Raw genomic sequence first — 18,150 nt, 5'->3', positions numbered from 1 at the left:
ATGACACAGAACCCAAAGACAATGGTTTGGCTCTCCCTTGAATTTCAGCGGCACCCTGTTGACCTTGGAAAACCAGGTCCAAGGGAGAAATGTGACATTCTTAATTCTTGGTGGGAGTCCCCTTTAAAGAACTTTACACTGCTCATTTAAAAAGTTTATCAGCTAGGTACACATGTCCTAAAAAAGTACATGAACACACCCATGTTCAGAGCTGCTTTAGACACAGCCGACAAAAGGTGGAAACAACCAAGTGTCCCTGGGAACGGATAAACTAAATGGAATCCAGCCAAACAATGGGATACTATTCAGCCATGAAAAGGATCAAAGTTCTGATGAAGTTACAGCATGGATAAGCTTGAGGCCATCTGCTGAGCGAAATGAGCCAGAGACAGAGGCAAATATTGTATGAAGTCCCTCGAACGGTCAAATTCAGAGGCAGGAAGACCACTAGTGGCTGCCAGGGGCTGTGAGAGGAGAGGATGGTGAACTGCTGCTTGATGTGTACAGAGATTCTGTTTGGGAACAGGAGAAAGGTCTGGAGATGGACGGTCATGATGGCTATAAAACACTGTGAATGTTCTTAATGCCATTCAACACCTGAAAATGGTTCAATCAGTAAATCTTACGTTGTACACATTTCACCCTGATTTTTTGGGGGGATGCCAGGGACTGAACTCAGGAGCACTCGGCCACTGAGCCACATCCCTAGCCCTATTTTGTATTTTATTTAGAGACAGGGTCTCATTGAGTTGCTTAGCCCCTTGCTTTTGCTGAGGCTGGCTTTGAACTTGCAATCCTCCTGCCTCAGCCTCTGCAGCTGGAGCCGCTGGGATTACATGTGCCTGGATTTTACCTTGATTTTTTAAATGGTGGAGAAGAACAGGTGAAAAATGGATATTTGGCTTCTCTTCACCTTCCTCCATATTCTCCTACTTTTGTTGTCCTGCATCAGGCGCCCAGATCTGTTCCCAGTTTGTGTTTACATTCACCAGACCTCCATGGAGGCTCCAGGAAGCCTTCCCATTAAAATCCAGGTCCTTTTTTCCCTGTTTTTGGTGGGGCTGGAATTGAACTCAGGGCCTTAGCACATTAGTCAAGTACTCTACCACTGAGCTGCATTCCCAGCCCCAAATCCTGATACCATCTCTAACAGAGATTTACAGAGCTAAAATGATGCTTTTCATGATGTAATTTGTTTGCTTCCTTCCTAGCAGGCTTCAGATGGAAGAAGTCAGAGAAAATACATGCTCTGATCACCACACCAGAGGCCAAAGATACTGAAGTTCTTTCAAGGCACATTTCTAAAGTCTCTGGACCACCTCAGCTCTCTGCTTTATGGACCTGTAATCCTAGTGGCTCAGGAGCCTGAGGGAGGAGGATTCCAAGTTCAAAGCCAGCCTCAGCAACTTAGTGAGGCCCGAAGCAATTTAGCAAAACCCTGTCTCAAAATAAAAAGTATAAGGGGGGCTCGGATTGTGGCTCAGCAGTAGAGCACTTGCCTAGCACATGTGAGGCACTGGGTTCGATTCTCAGCACCACATATAAATAAATGAATAAAATAAAGGTCCATCAATGTCTAAAAAAATATATTTTTTAAAAAGTATAAAGGGGTATGGATGCGGCTCAGTGGTTGAACACCCTTCAGTTCAATCTCTGCTACCAAAAATAAATAAATAAAGGACCTAGAGTCAAAGGCTAGAAATGGAGGGGCACCGTGGGAGGGGCGGCTCTCCTGGAACTCACGCTACCTCTTACTACCAATCCTTCTGGGTCTAGGGGCAGAGAGAAAGCTCCAACAGAGGACAGGGCCTATCTAAAAGTCTCTCTCAAGAGCACAATAGACACTTGTCCCAGGTCATGGCTTTTCTAATGCTGGCTCTTTGGAGTCAGTTTATTTAAGACATGGCCAGAGTGGTCAAATCTTTGGCCTCAGCCCTAAAAGGAGACAAGCACTGGCAATAGCCCACTCATGAATTTCCCTTACATTTCATTATGCAAAACCCAGCTGCCAAGAACTCCAGGGTCCCCTTGCATAGGCTTTTGCCTGGCTTTGAACATAGAATGTGTTCGGTGCCAGACCTTCTCCATGCCAGGTCAGGAGAATAAAACTCACAGCTCATGACAAGAGAAGCCCATTCAAAGCCCTCCTGAGGAGAGCACGAAGCCTAGTAGTTTTTAGACTGAGGGGCCACTGGCAAGGACCCCAGTCAAATAAAAGGGTGGGGTTAGAAGGGTCTTGAACAAGCCTGCAAGGGAAGCCCCAGTGAACAGGGGCAGTGGGCATAGAGCTGAGGGCTCCTACAGTTCCTGGGAGGGCCTCTGGTGGGGCTGCCCAAGGACAGGCAGCCCAGCTAAAGGCAGAATCAGACCATGGGTTCAATTAATGAACGAATGAATGAGCTCAGGTTAAAAGCTGTCAGGACCTGGATACCAAACATTCATAATCTGAATATCATTAAGAAAACTTTGCAGTCAACATTAAGTTTCTTTCTTTTTTCTTTGGAACTGGGGTCTGAAACAAGGGGTGCTTAACCACTGAGCCACCTCCCCAGTCCTTTTTTATTTTGAGATAGGGTCTCAATAACTGATCCTCCTGCCTCAGTCTCCAGGGCTGCTGGGATTACAGGTGACACCACTGCACCCAGGTCAACACTGATTGTTTTAAATCAACACACTTCACCAAATTCTCTGCCAGCTATAAAATGGCTTCCTGACTTGCCTTTCTTTTTTTTTTCCCCAAGCAATGCTGTTTATTAAACAGCTTAGGAGGTGAGAGACAGTGAAAAGTGGCAAGACAAGTCAGGGGAAACGACATTTTACTTTTATTTTAAACGTAGTCTTCCTCAATCTCCTTTAAGGCTGTCTTAAATTTGGTTAGGGCCAGGATGTGCAGGCCATGATCATTTGCAAGGATCAAGTGTAAGTTTCACATGCTTATTGTTTCTTACACTGGAGCAGATAGATACATGCACAATAGACTATAAGAAGTATTCATGTTCACAGTATTTGGGTTCTGGGTATTTTCAAGAAAATAGCATTTTGCATTTATGCACACACATTAACTTTTCCTGGTGATTCTTCCGGAAGTCTGACCATTTAAAAAAAATTTTTTTTTAGTTGTAGGTGGACACAATACCTTCATTTCATTTATGTGGTGCTGAGGATTGATCCCAGAGCCTCATACATGGGAGACAAGCTTACTCTACAGGTGAGCCCCAGCCCCAGCCCCAGCTCAAAGTCTGACCATTTTATTTATTTATTTATTTATTTTTAGAGGGAGGGAGAGAGAGAATTTTTAATATTTATTTATTCATTTTTTTTTTTAGTTTTCGGCAGACACAACATATTTGTTTGTATGTGGTGCTGAGGATCGAACCCGGGCCGCACACATGCCAGGTGAGCGTGCTACCGCTTGAGCCACATCCCCAGCAAAAAGTTTGACCATTTTGACTACTTGGATGCAACTCACTCTGGGAGAAGGAAATGGAAAAGTATACAAAATTACAAAGGGCTTTTTATATTTTAAAATGTGCTTTTCTGGTACTATTACCCTGCTTATTGATGGCTGACCCATGTTCTCAGAACATCTGGGTGGGTCTGCAGCTGTCTCCAGCCCCTCCCTCATCCTTGTGTCTAGCAGGCAAAGGCTCCCTAAGAGCCTTGGGGTAGATGGCCAGGTGATCTGTGTCAACTTTGCAAAAAGGAGGATGGAAAGAGAAGCCATCATGAGTGTAGGGTGACCCATGAGTGTAGGGTGGTGAGACTTGAGGAAAGGGGAAACAGGATGGAAGAAGGTAGGACTAGGGAAGCTGAGGGCTTAGTACATCCTCCTGAGTTACCAAGTCATTGTCATGGTATTGACTCACCACACTGGAGACCTCACAGATCCCAGCACAGGGGCCCTAAGCCACCAGACTCACACGTGTCCAGTTAGACAGTGTCCACCGGGCACAGCCAGCAGTATGGAGAAACCTGGGGGCCACATCTCAGCCCTCCCCTTCCCAATTCCCACTCCAGGACAGACCATGTCTCTCCAGGCAGTCACCAACTGAGGCCCAGGTTCTGGTTGGACCCAGTACAGCACAAACACTCATACAGCCTGTACCAAGGTCACAAAGTCAGAAAACCACCTTTTCATGACTTTTCTCACATATTGATTGCCTCCAAGTGGTTCCCCAAGGAGCCCAGCAAGGCCAGGCCGGTGGGGTCTTCAAACTGGTGGAGAAATCCAGGACTGTCCCCACAGCTCACTTACACAAGGAGTGTACTAGGAGACCCACCAGAAGGATCTCCTGGGACCACTGTGTCTTCTAGGTGTCCACTCTAGGAGTACACGTCTCCTCAGATGCCTTGTAATTATACAGTTGTTCACACTACCCTGCTCCTTTGGGAACCTGCTGCGAGATCATCAATGACCCCTCACTAGCTCAGCCCCCTCCATTTCCTGAGCTGGGATCCCCCGCAGAAGTTAGGCGTTTCCTATTCTGGAGGGACTTTTCCAACTTGGAGCGGAAAATAAGGACTCCAGGGCAAGGACTTAGGGACTTGTCGCCACGTTTTGGACCCCGGGAGGCGAAACTCCTTGGATGTGCACAGTATTTGGCCCGCGCTACGGCGTGTGGGGAAATATTATTACACTCGGAAGGAATCACGACTCCTAGCCGGGCCATTACTGGAGCCTCTCGGCACGCGCAGGTTTTGGCCTGGCTTTCAGTGACTCCCCCTTCTCGCTAACAACTCTCTCGTGGGCCGCAGCAGAGCTGCGCCCGGGGCTGAAGCCCCCGAATTACAGCACTTCTGCAGCCCAGACACCCAGAGAGTTGCCTCCGCGCCCTCCAGGCCCAAACCTACCTCCGCCCAGTTCCCCAGCTGCTGAAAAGGATGGGATTCCACCACGCACAGCCTGCGCGCACACACTCACATGCACTCACGCACACTCGCAGTCCCCCTGCAGCGCCGCCTGCACACGTGCACAAGCCTGGCCGTTTTCCTTTTGTGCTCGCTTCGCAGGCCGGTGTTCCTGCCTCTGGTCCCATCCTTCCTCACTTTCTTCCTGGGCTCCCCGGGCCTGGCTCCTTTCCCTTCGGCCCCTCTGCTCGAGGGTTGTGCCCTTGCCCTTTCTACCCGGGAGGGGTAGATGCGCCCCGCCTGGGGGCTGAGTTCTGGGAGAGGCTGGAACTGCAGGGCTGGCCTCCGGCCTGCGCCCTGTTTGTTTTCCCTTCGCCCCCTGAATGCTAGATTAAGACGTAAAGATTACCCGGGCCGAATAATTCCGGGAGTCAACACTCGAGCAAACAAAAGTGCTTGCACAACTCGCCAACCCCGCTGGGACCCGGGCCGCAGGCTGGGGGAGAGAACGCGCTCCTCGCTGCTAATTACAAATAAATGATGATGTGCTCACTAAGTAATTGATTTAATGAAGTTCCTATGAAACTATTAAACCCGGGTGGAGGTCAGGCTGGAGGCGCCCCAGAGCGCCCATTGTGGGCTGTTTAACTCCACCAGGCTCCTCGGAAAGACATCGGGGCTAATAGGTGAAGTCACAGCTGCTCGCGCTGACTTCTCAGAGCGCCCGGCCGGCCGCGGGCACCCTCGCACCCTCCTCCTGTCGCGCCCTTGTGTCCCGCCGCCCGCGCCCCGCGCCGGCCAGCTTACCCACGCCACTCCCAGCCCCGCCGCCAGCTCCCGAGGGCCTCTCCAAAGGGATCCCGGGTCTTGTTAAGAGCGGGAAGTTGTGCACTGAACTTGTGCGCACCGCCAGCAGTCGGCGGCATGCACCGCGGCCCACCCCTCCCTCCTCACCCCACCCCCGCCACTTGGTGCTGGAGCTTCAGCCAGTGTGCCACGCAGGGTGCTCGCGCGCTCTTGGCAAGGTGCCTGGAGCCCGGACGTGTGCCCAGTGCATTGGTTGGGGCGGGGCTGGGTGTGAGTTGTGCATGACTGTGTGTGAATGTGTCTGGGTGTGCAAGCGCGCTTGCATGCGTTCCGGGCCCAAAGGCCACCTTTCTGCATCCACTACCTGGCCAGAGGCCTGTTCGGGCGAGAAAGTAGAAGTAGGGGGAGAACAGAGAAAGGGAAAGTGGCCAAAAAGGGTCACTCAGGTGGGCGGTTGGGCCTGGGAGCTCCAGTCCTAGGTGGAGACCTAACGCGGGAGTAGGGTGCTCTAGGGTGGCACTTTTTTCTCGCGCTCCCTGCTGCCCACCTCTGGACAACGCCAGGCGGTCCCCAGCCCTAGAGCGACGCCTCCAGGTCTTAAAGGGGGCGGAGGGCCCCAGGCCTGCATCTCCAGGCTGAAGTATAAAAGTTCGCTCTCCCCCTCCTCCCCCTGCAGGGAAGATGGAGACTACTCCCCCAGCATGGCTCATGGTGGGAAATGTGATCACCCCTTATCCAAAAAGACAGAGGGAGCCCTGAGGAGACACATCCCAAGATGGAGAATCAGACATTGCAGATGAATCTAGAGTTAAGGATGCGAACCCTGGAACCAGCAGCAACGGTCCAAATCATTCACACCCACAGAGGAAAGAGCATTTGACTGCATCTCCCAGCCCCCTACCCCCATGCACACCTGCAAGGGGCCTTGTGGTAAAAGAGAAGGCCTATATCCCGCTGGAAATCCACACAGGGGGAAACGGGGGTGCCCACGGGGCTTCTGGATGTAGAAATCAATCTGCCAGCATGCCCTGCCCCCTCCACCCGGCCAAGTCTTGTCTCTTCTCATGGAGAATTGCTAGTTAACAGAGTTTCTTAAAGCGTGCATTTGATTTATGCCACAGTTAGTCGGCAGTAAGTTTATTGTTGTTGTGTTTTGTGCACATTTTTTAAAAATTTCTAATGGCTGATTCAATTTCCATTTGATTTTGAATCAAACACTTGGAATTGGGGCGGGGGGTGTGGAAAGGATAGTTTTGGCCTGATTGTGGGTTGACCTGCCTGGGTCTTTGGTCTCAACCTTTGAATCCTCAGGAAATATTGGCAAAAATCTTTTTTTGAGGGGCTGGGAATATGGTTCAATTGTTAGAGTGCTTGCCTTGCATGCACAAGGCCCTGGGTTCAATCCCCAGCACCACAATAGATAAATAAATAAGTAAATCTTTTTTGAGACTTGCTCAAAGTCTCAGTTTCGCCATCTGTAAAATTGGACCTGGACCTGGAGATCCTTGGCTGCGGTCCTTTAGGCTCTATTTGTTTGTGATCTGTGAAGGGGCCACCATAGGGAGGAGGAAGTCAGCAAAGAAGCGAGCTTTTGTCTTCTCTGTAGAAGCGAGTCCCTTTGTAAAATAACGCCCTGCCAGACTGCCTAATGGATTTCTGCAAGGCTGGGGTCTTAGTTTTCCCCACGCAGGAGCAACGAAAGAGAGGGGGACGTCCAAACCCGGCGAGTGCCGCCTGGCTGTTATTTGCAAATCGGTGTTCACCAAAACGTGCCAAAAGCCGTGCGCGCGGGCGCACTCTCCTCCTCTGCCCAGGGCAGCTGTTCGCATTTTGTTTCCGCCTCCTCTCAACCTAGTCCCTTGTATCCCTTTAACGCCTGCAGCCGACTGCATCCCTGCTGCCCTCAGTGTAGGATGGGCACTTCTCTTCAGCCTGCAAATGAGAAGTGACATTTGCACTCGGCTCAGCCAACGCGTGAGCAGAGCGGCCGGACACAGGCCCATTGACCGAGAGAGGTCTAGGGGCCGGCCGGCTAGGCGGCATCAGAAGCTGCCTTAATTAATACCATCTTAAATAGTCCAGCAGCCACCGAAGACAAAGTTGAAGAAAGACTTTAAGGCTGAGTGCCCCTCGACAAGCTCTTTTTCCCGTGTCATTCAATATTTAATGCGCCCGCTTGTAATTCTACTACTGGTGTTCCTTTCTCAGCGAGGACATTATTTTTTCACGGTGCCCATAGCCAGGGAAAGCCCTTTAGGCAAAGAAAATCAAAATGTTTGTTGTTTTGGATGACTTATAACTCTTGTTTAACACAAGTACTTTCAGGAAAGTATAACAGGCGCAGCCTCCAAAGCAAACAACACAATCCTTGTGACAGAGTCGGACACAAAAAGCACATTGTCTTGCGGACTACCCTTTCTCTGGTGCTAGATGGGGGCCTGTCTCCAGTGAACACCACGATGCCATTTCACTTTTGAACTATTGTTTTTGAGTTATGCCATGTGGTCAAAAGGAGCGAGAAGGGGGTTGTTTCCAGGCTCCTAAGACAAACGAGTTGCCTTTTCAATGAAATCCCCCTCGATCCTTGAAAACCGAGTTTAAATGTCACTTCGCCTTTCTAATGGGCACAGGGCTGGAGGCGACCCTTCAAAGAGTCTCGGTGATAAACGACCCTTATTAAATATGGCCCAGACTGCTGGGAAAGTCCGAGCTCGGCCTGGGTGCTCAAGAGCGCCCCTCGCTGGAGGGCCCTGGAGGAGCCCGAGCCTCCCCGCCACCGCCGAGGCCACAGCCCCAGGCTCGGGCTCGGGTGAGAGAGAGGGAGCTGGGGTGGGGAGCGCGGGTGAGGGGGGCCAGTTGTAATACAACTTCTTATCTGCCGCCCCCAACACGCCCGTGCGCCCCATCCCCAACGACTCGGCGTGAAAGGTTGGTGCGTTTCCCCCATGACTTCTTTTTGTCCGTGGCCGAGTGGCGTCTGCAAGTCTGAGCTGCAAAGTTACTGATTTGCAGGCTGCATGTTAAGGCAGCCCATGTAAGTAATTTCTCCGGGCACCCCAGCAAAGGAGAACAAATCGCTGACAAAGGCGAGCGCTTTCGATTCAGCGGCGTCGTTAAGGCAACCCCAAAGTATTCCTCCTATAATAAGTTCCACTTCAAAGGGTTTCTCATTCAGCGGTGACTGCCTCGCACTTTTATTAAGTCCGGGCTTTTTCACTCGGAGGAATCATCTGTTTGGTTATTTTTCATCATGTTTATTTTTCACCATTCACACAGTACTTGTATTAAATAAACAAAGAACAATCGCTCTGCAAATAAAAGTACTTAGGTGGGGAGAGAAGGAAGAGGAACTGGGGCTCTGGTGCCCCTGCCCCTCTCCCCCCACCCTCTGACATCACCCGCCCCCCACCCCCACTCGGTTTTCTCTCCTCTCTCCATTCTTTCCCTCTCCTTTCTCCCAAGCTAGGAGGTTCTAGGAGGGATTCCACCAAAGAGCGAATAGATATAAGTATGTGTATGTGCGTGTGTATGTATTTCTGATGAGATGAAAATTGACTGGACTAACTTGGCATGAAAGTAAAGGTCACTGCAACTGTATCTTAATAGAGTGTCTCGAATCGCCGTGGACCGACTGCCAGCGACTCCCCTGGCCCTGCCCATTGCCATAGCAATCCCGATGCTCTGCGCCCATGGACCATAAAAGCAGTAGTTTGAATTTCAAAGAACATGCCTTTGAGCTTCTCCCCGCCTGATTAGGCACTTGCTGTTGTATGCGAATGTGTGCTCGGGAGTGTTTGTGCGTGGCCGTGGATGTGGGCATTTCTGAGAGTTTTGTTCACGGAGGGAATGTGCTGGTAACAACGGGGAGCTTTCGCTGTGAATCTCCTTCACCGTCCTTCCCGACCTGGAAGGCTTCCATGGTCATGTGTCAGGTGTTTTGGTACACGATGGGTGGATGGGCAAGCCCGTAGTACTGCCATGGGGTGACAGGATGGAAGTATTAATAAGCGGGATTGTTTTGTTTACCTTGTGATCTGCCTTCCTTTCTTTCCTGATGTAAGGTGATCCTTTGGGAAATCAGATTGTCTCTCAGGCAGTTGTACTTCCTAACCAAACTGGGATTTTCAAGCATTGATGTCCAGTATCTCTCCTACTTCAAGTATAGATAGAGATGATAGAAAAAAACCACAGTGATCTCCAAAAGCTTCCACAAAATGAAAGATATCAGGACAAATATGATGTCTGTAGACAGCTGGGCTCAGCTTTTGAGGAGTGTGGGCCTCTTTTCCTCCAGTCCCCAATGTGACCACACTTGTATGGCCATCTCCTACTGTTCAAGAGTATAGAATTTCCACCCTTGAGGTCTTCCTAAGTACCTTAGATTTTAGGAGCATTAGCTTTCTGCAAGAACATCTGAATGGGGGAAAATATGTACACAAGCAACAAATAATCATGTGATTGAAGATTCTTCTAACCAGCAAAACAAAGGTATATGATTTAAACAGTGATTGCGGGAGCCACATCTTGCCTAGGGAAGATGAAGTCTTTGATGATAGCCAACTTAGTGTCAATAAGTGGCTTTCTTTGAGACATATTCAGATGGGAACGTCTTGCTTGCCAATTGCCATAGAAATCTTAACACACCATGAAGATTGTCCAAGCGCCAAGCCTTCCGTTCTGGACTAAATTACTTTGAAGTGGCGCAGGACGAGCAGTGGTCAATTTTAACTCTATAGACTGGACAGAGAACGCTGGGAGTGGGAGATTGTGCGTTTTAAAGCAGAAAATAAGAAGGGGAAACTTGTTTTATACACTCTATACAAGGTTCTGCTCATTGTCAGATATCTTTTATCTTTTATATTTCCCATGAATGATTCATGTCTTGGTGGCTTTGTGTCACCCTTCTTTTCACAAGAAACTTCATTAGAGAGCTATAAGTTTTCCCATTGATAGGAGCCCTCATTTACCAGTGTTTTTCTCCTTCGTGTGCTGGTTATTGTCATCTGGCTTAAACAGCTCTTGGCAACCTGTTTCACCTTTACTACATTTAACAAACCTGACTTTTAAAAGCCACTATAACCTTTTGGAGAAATGCTTATTGACATTACTGATTGTTTTTAACTACTTGCCTTTTATCAGTTTTGTATCAGCTAGCATAATAACAAAACTCCAGGCTTGTTAAGGTACATAGGCAAATACATTAATTTAAGCTACTTGAATATTTTGTTGCCATGAGAAAATCCAATTTCTCCTTAACATCTGCCCCCAATGCTGAGCGTAAGTTACTCCAATTCCAAAATGAATGACAATAAAGTCCTATTTTGAGGCCCCCATGACCTATGAGAGAACTCCTTAGCCACTACTCAGATTCATCCCACATCCATAGCATCTCCTAGACCATCTTACTTTATCTTCCTTTGTGTGTGGAAGCTTCTCACTGTCCTTCCCTCTTTTTCTTCATTAGGTTTTCCCCTTTAGAAGGTAGGCACCAAAGAAATGCTAAAATGCACTTTTCAGCTCTTCACTGAGTTGAATCACGGTGTATATTACTAACTTTAACAAATTAATGCAGTAACCCCTGAGGTGTGTGTGCTACTGTAGGTACAACCTGCAGGGATTAGTTTCCATAAATATCTGGTATTTTCTAGATTAAACTGTAAGTTAAACCAAGCTGTAAAAACATATCTGGGGGTGAGGGAGGCTAAGAGATCAAAGGAGGAAAACTATAATGTTCACTATCTCAGCAACTGTTCTGTTTGAAAAGAATGACAGAGATATGCCATTAGGTAAAATGTAGCAATACATAGGAAGAATACCTTTATTACATTTCTTACTTCATAGTCATTCTTGCTTTCTTTCTATTGGAGGTACACATTTTAAGCTTTTATTTTAGGTGTATCAGGAACCAATAAATCTGTAGCAGAGTTAACCTATGCATGACAAAATACATAAAATACATATTCCTTTGTTTCATAATAAATAAACCTGTAGCATAATAAAGAATAGTGCAAACTACCATTGAAAAAGTTGTATAAATAAAACAACTCATTATACATCAGGAATATTTTGTCCTAATAATTTTACAATACATAAATTATCCCCCCAAAATTCATACCTTATTTTTCTATTTGAAAGGACTTTGAAAGTGATTAATATGAAAATCAAATAAACTTTTAAAATGTAGAATTATTTTATATTCAAGTTTTATGGTCTTTTTTCTTTATAAAGGAGGGTCTGCATGATTCATAATTACTGTAACAATCTGAGGACAACATTGAAAGGCTTTCCAAGTGACAGCACCATGCACTGTACTAGTAATATATCTATAAACTATATATAATCTCATCAACACAATGCAAAAAAGACATGCAGGAAGAGTCTTGGTTTTCACATTACGTTGTTCATTCAAGTAAGCTCAAAAATATATTTTTCCATTTTCTTTCCTTTTTTTAAATAAACCATGAATCATAAATGATAATCTTTCACCAAAATGTATAATATAATTCTTTGGTGTGCTTTGAACTCTTCCGGGGAGTGGGAGGGAAGGGGGGAAACAATGTCTGAAAATAAATTAATTCAACTGTACAAATAAAAGTGTTCACATACAAGTTATTAACAATGACAAGACTACATCAACCACTCACAGCACACAAATTTCTACAAACCCTGGGGAGGGGGTGTCTTCAGGGTCTCTGAGGATAAATTAGTGCTCTTTAGTATATTTGTATGATGTTTCTGATGGACTACATTTTGCACAGGAGATGTGTTGTACCAACCGAAAATAAATTGACTAAGAGTTATTGTCCTAGGTCCTTGACCTTTTTTATCCTAGCTTGACAGCTCTGGCAAAGGTCACACATTCATCAATGTTTGGTAGTAACTATAAACCTTTTAAAAATTTTAATATGTATAGCAACTCCCTCCCCTCTTTCAATGTAAGTCATGTATTTCACATTATCATTTTCAAGAAGAGAGTTTGGGTGCTCAGTACTCAGGTGGAAGAAAATGCACTCAAATGCATTTAGGCAGTAAAAAATAGAGACTTTTTTTTTTTTAAAGGTTGACACAATAGTATAAAAGAGGAGTTGGCCCGTTTCAAAAACAGCTTTCAATAAAAAAAAAAAAAAAAGGCATCACACCTCCTCAGACTTGACTGTCAATGTTGGCATCCCAAAGAATTTATGCTCAAAAACAATCTCTTTATTACACAAGAAGTTTGGACACAGTAAGAAGGCAGCATCTGAGATTTCAGATTTTAAAAAAACAAAAACAAAACAAAACAAAAAAAAAACTCCAGAGAGGAAAAAGAAAGCACTTGAATTTCTTCTATTTTATAAAAGATCACAGTTTCACAGTTGTCTCTTGCAGCAGCTTTTCTTCTCTCCACTTTTGCTTGAACAATCACAGTAGCACAATACATGGAGATAGATTAAGGTTGCTGCACTTTTTTTTTTTTTAATCACACAAGGAAGGGTTCTGAAGAAATAATCCTGTATAAAAATATCATGTTAAGATGAGATCAGTAATAAAAGCATGAAAATTAAAAATTATAAATATTAGAACTTAAAGGGCTTTTACAAATACTTTTGGACACAGACACAGTCCAAGATCTGTTGGCGATGCAGCAAGTGTGTGGTTTACAATCAAGAGGCCTTTGCAGAATTGGGGCTTGACAAGGAGGCTCAAAAGCAGCCTGCGTTACGGTGTCAAAGGCATTCAAGAGGCACTCCGGGAAACGCAGAGGGCCTGGTTGCTGTGTGAAGTTCTGACTTAATGCTCATCTTCTCCCCCCTTTAAATATATACACATACATGCATATATGTGTGTGATATATATACACACGTATGCACACACATATATATGTATCGGCAGTGTGTATCTCGGTTAATGTCTCCATTCATTTTCCTTGGTACAATTCGCCCTCAGCCCTGTCTCCCTGCAATGTACAAGTCCAGCTTGGTTGTTTTTTGTTTGCTTTTTTGAGAGGAAAAAAAAAAAAAAAAGCCCAAATATCTTAATTAAATTAATTAAATGTACAAACACCATAGGGTTTCATACTGAATAAATAGGGCTAATTAGACCAGTAGCAAGTCTGAGTCACACGTTTGTCTCAGGCTCAGCATTGTCTCAGGTTAGGATATGGTCCAAGGACTCCCACTTATTAATAATGATAAATTCTAATGTATCGTCCGCACAACTTCAGGGTTCCCATACATTTCCTCATCTTCAGACTCAGAGGTGGTTCCGTTGCTGGAAGGTGTGTGGAGGTGGCTGGGGGCCCCACTGGCCTGGCAAACGTACCACTCATTGAGGTTGGTCACCTGAGGGGACAGAGTGCTAGAGCGACTCCTGGCTGGGTCCAGCACAGGGGACAAGGGGGCACCCACCGGAGTCCCCACTGATGAGTAACCAAGGGCTCCTGGAGAAGGTGGGGGGGACTTGCAGTGAATCTTCATGTGCTTCCTCAGAGAACTCGGGTGAGTGTAGGATTTGTCACAGCCTCGGATCTTGCAGTAGTAGGGCTTGTCACTGGTATGGACATGGGAATGTTTCTTTCGATCACTGCTATTGGCAAACTTCCTATCACAACCATCGAATTCACATTTGAAAGGCTTTTCCCCTGCAAGGAAACACAGGAAAGGTTAACAATGGCTTTCCAGAGACTAGCTTGAAAGAAATCTTGGAGCAGAACTGGGGATGGAGTTTCCCATTCTCCTAAAGACTGACACCCAGCCTTATTTCTATTCCTAATTCCTATATTCCAAGATGCACAGGAGAAGAGATGCTGCAAGGACTGCCCTGGGCCCACTTGCCTGGAGGTTCTGCTGGATCTGGATTTTGAGAGGCCAGATGCCAGCCCCCCAGATACTACAGGGGTCAGGGTGAAATCCCCATGGTTGAAGCAAGGCCCAGGATGTACCACTGAAGCCCACCTGGGCCCTCATAACAACCTCATTCATCTCAGGGTCGGGACACTCAAATATGCAAGTAGAAAATCCTCTATCAAGATAAACACTGATAAAAAGATACTCTCAGAGTCACGGGTGGAGGTGAGAACAAGAAAAATGGAAGAAAGATAAAACATATAACATTAAATTAAAAGTAAGCTGGGGATGCAATAAAATGATGATAATGGCACTTTGTTCCAGAGTGTTCCCAGAATTTCATTGCTGGGAAGGAGCAGCAGGAGAGGATGTGGAGTTAGGAAAGGAAAGGAAATAATCCAACATTCTCCCTTTAGAAATAAAGGCACCTGTGAAACACAACCCCACCACCAGCTTTTGCAAGGCTGGTTGGGCAGAGAATAAGCTGCTGGTCTCTGCATTCTGCCAGCTTCCCCCACAACTTGCAGGGTGCTGGACAGTGTGGCAGAACAGAATCTGATCACATGTGGGCAAAGACCACAGCCTCGGCACACAATCCATCATTTACCTTAGGCCTTTAGTACACTTATTCTAACAGCTTTCTCCATTACTTATTCATTAAAACCACTTAAAAAAAAAATCAGGGTCTTTGGCCTGTTACCCCTAAGCTGGTCTGACCACACCAGGCACACTATGACTTAAACACAAGGCCACTAGTCCAAAAAGTAGAGATGCTTAATAACACAACCAGAAAAATTTAACCATTGCTCCTGGGGATTGAAAAACAAAAGGGAAGACTTCACACTGACAGCATAGCTGGGCTCTCTCTCTCACCTTAGTATCTATGAACTTATAATTTTGAATCCATAATTGAACAAGTCATCACATATTCTTTTATAATATTTTCCTCTGACATTCAGATGATCTAAAAAGATCACCAGCTACTTTGGTGACATACTAGGTAGGGCATCTTTCTTTGTTTTGGATAACTTATTTTTAAAAAGAAAAACCATTAAGAATCGGTTTAATGCACATACATTTCTGTGGTGAATCTTATTCCCTCCACACAAATATGTGTTTGTTGTTTTAAAAAATATTTCACTAATGGCCACTGCTTCAATGCCAGAATATGTTAACACATCTAAAAATATCCAGAAGACTGAAATATAACTTTCCCTACCTATCCTTGTTTAAAAATGAAATTAGACATTATTGGAATACAACTCTTAACCTATAAATAGCAGGAAAACAGAGAACTCACAAAAAAATCACAACCTTTAAAAATTCTTTGGAGATGAGTCACAGCAAAAACAAAGCTAATTCCTTTCTACCAAAACATCAGTGACTTGTCCTGATTTTTGTATTACATTTTAAGTTGGAGATAATACTAATTTAAAATAGCAGTCTTCTTTTTTTTACAAAACAAACAAAATAAGATAATCAACCTTCTTCAATAGGGAGGCTTATGTGGTTTTATTCATTCTATGCACATGTCAATGTTGTTTAGAATTCTTAGGTTTCTGCCCAACTTACATAACCCGGATTGTGAAAAGTAAAGCTTTGAACATTGCTAGTCCCTCCACTACTCACAAGAGAGAGAAGCAGTAAAAGTCAGTAAAGGGAGAGAGGAAGTGGAAAGAAAGTTGGAAATTAGGGATAAAGGAAAGGTGGAGGGACAAAGCAGAAGAAAAAGGAAATGTATTAGAAGGGCCTGGTGTTGTTCAGGGGGCCCACAGGAGCTCTGAGTAAATTCCCCCTAAATAGAAACACTGAGAGACCTCAGTGTTTACATTCCAGATTCTGACAGAGGAGTCACATCAGAATTTAACTATTTACAGAGTTTTGGAGATTTGGTGCCTGCGGGAAGGTAACGGAAAGGAAATCGAGTTGTGGATATCACTCAGGGCTTGCCAGCTTCCTCTAGGGTTGTAAACCCAATTGAGGGCAAACAGGTCAGGACAGAAGACTTCAGGAGTGACCTGGGGATTAGTCCGTTTGACCAATCTGTTCTGGGGTCCTGATAACCCCCCAAAAGAAGAGAAGTCTATACTAGGGAGAGAAAGAAGTCCACAACTGTCCCTCTCTGGACACAATGTCCAATGGCTGAGGACCCAAGGACAGCCAAAACACCAGGCCAGGGGCGGGTTTGAGTTGGACTGGGAGTCGCCAGCATCCCAGGTTGGGGTGTGTGTGGAATCCCTGCATGCTTTTCCTGGTGGGGTTCACCCTAGCAGCAGGAGTTGGGAGCAGGAAATTCTATCATTCTCGCAACTTGGAACCAGAAAACCAGCCACCGGTCCCCTGCCCCCCACCCCCACTCTCTCACGGAGCAAAATCTGTCCAGTGCTGTGGGGTCCCGGCAGAGGGGCAGGGAAGGAAGGTCCACTCCCCTCCAGAGGCCAGGGAAGGAGAGGGGCGGAGGCCACATGCGCCTCATTTAGGGCCTCCTTTTGGGAACTCGGTTAGGGCGGGGACTTCAGTCCCAGTGCTGGGCACAGAGCAAGCAGATGGCTTAGTGGGCCATGGCAGTTTTTATAAAAGCCTCGTGGGAAGTTTCCTTTTGGAAAAGCCATTAAGGTGGATTGATCTGGATTAGAAAAACACAAGGCTCAAGGGACAACGTGCTCCCAGCCGGTCTTCTGCAGGTCCACATGGGAGGCCTGTGAGGTGTCAGTCCATAGGAGCAAGGCCTGGAGCGCCAGCCTGGGGCCACCCGGACGCGGCTGCTCCTGGACATATAGAATAAGTCATACACACCCCCAACACCCGCGGACTGCCGCTGGCCGGGTCGCGGCCCACGCCCCCGGGCTGCCTCCTCGCCGCCACCACTGCACCGATAAATCAGCCAAGTGATCACTGAATGTAAACTCCAGTTACTTAAGTGTCCTCTGAGGTGTAATATTGTCTGTCCCTATAAATCCCGGCTATGCTCAGCAGCTCTACCGCCCGAGGAACTCCTTGGTTCAAAGAGGGCACACGACCCTAAGGGGCTAAACCGTCGCCCCATGCTGCAGCCACCCTCACCGGGCCACGGCAGCCCCAAAGGCAGAGCTTGGAGTGGGATGGGAGGGTCCCCACGGCGCTGGGGACTCCGCACCCCCATGTTCCAAGGCGGGTTAGGCCTCAGCGACCACGAGAGGTCTCATCTTCCTCCAACTAGAACCTTCCTTAAAAGGACAAAAACCAATTCTCCAGCATCCAGCACACTCGAGGGTGCGTGGGAAGTCTATGTGTGTGATCGCTGTGTGACAGCGCGTGTGTGACTGCGGGTGTGTAAATGAAGTGAGGGCGCATATGAAGTATGAGGGCGTGTGGGTGTCGCAGAAATGGGGTGGAGGAGGCCGGCAGGAGTGTGTGTGAACTGGTCTCGGACCATGTACGTGGAGGTGTTAGGAGTGGGGTGTGTGAGTGGGGTGTGACTGAGCGGAGGTCTCCGGGGCCGGAGGGCGGGCTCCTCTTGACATCCGCACCCATCCCGGGAGGCACTAGACCCCCGCCCTCCGACGGGCCCCAACTCGCGGCCCCAACACCGTAGCAAATCCCACGCGCCCTTCCCACCCCCCGCCCCCCCGCTTTCCGTGGTGCAGCTACCGCGCAGGGTCTGCGACCTGTAGGAAGGGAGGCACCGCAG

General features: G+C 46.9%; 1 protein-coding gene across 1 annotated transcript in view; it reads right to left on the bottom strand.

Moving 5' to 3' along the window:
- Positions 1-11,430: 11,430 nt before the first annotated feature.
- Zic5 (Zic family member 5) overlaps positions 11,431-18,150 on the bottom strand; it is an 8,565-nt gene continuing 1,845 nt past the window's right edge. The window contains exon 2 of the mRNA XM_048800997.1: positions 11,431-14,294. Within this exon, the coding sequence (XP_048656954.1) occupies positions 13,833-14,294 (462 nt within the window). The 3' untranslated portion in view covers positions 11,431-13,832. The remainder of the gene's footprint in view (positions 14,295-18,150) is intronic.

This window comes from Marmota marmota, unplaced genomic scaffold (assembly GCF_001458135.2).
Source record: "Marmota marmota marmota unplaced genomic scaffold, marMar, whole genome shotgun sequence".
Taxonomy (NCBI): Eukaryota; Metazoa; Chordata; class Mammalia; order Rodentia; family Sciuridae; genus Marmota; species Marmota marmota.
The sequence above is the reverse complement of the archived record's forward strand: the minus strand, read 5'-3'. Positions and strand labels throughout refer to the sequence as shown.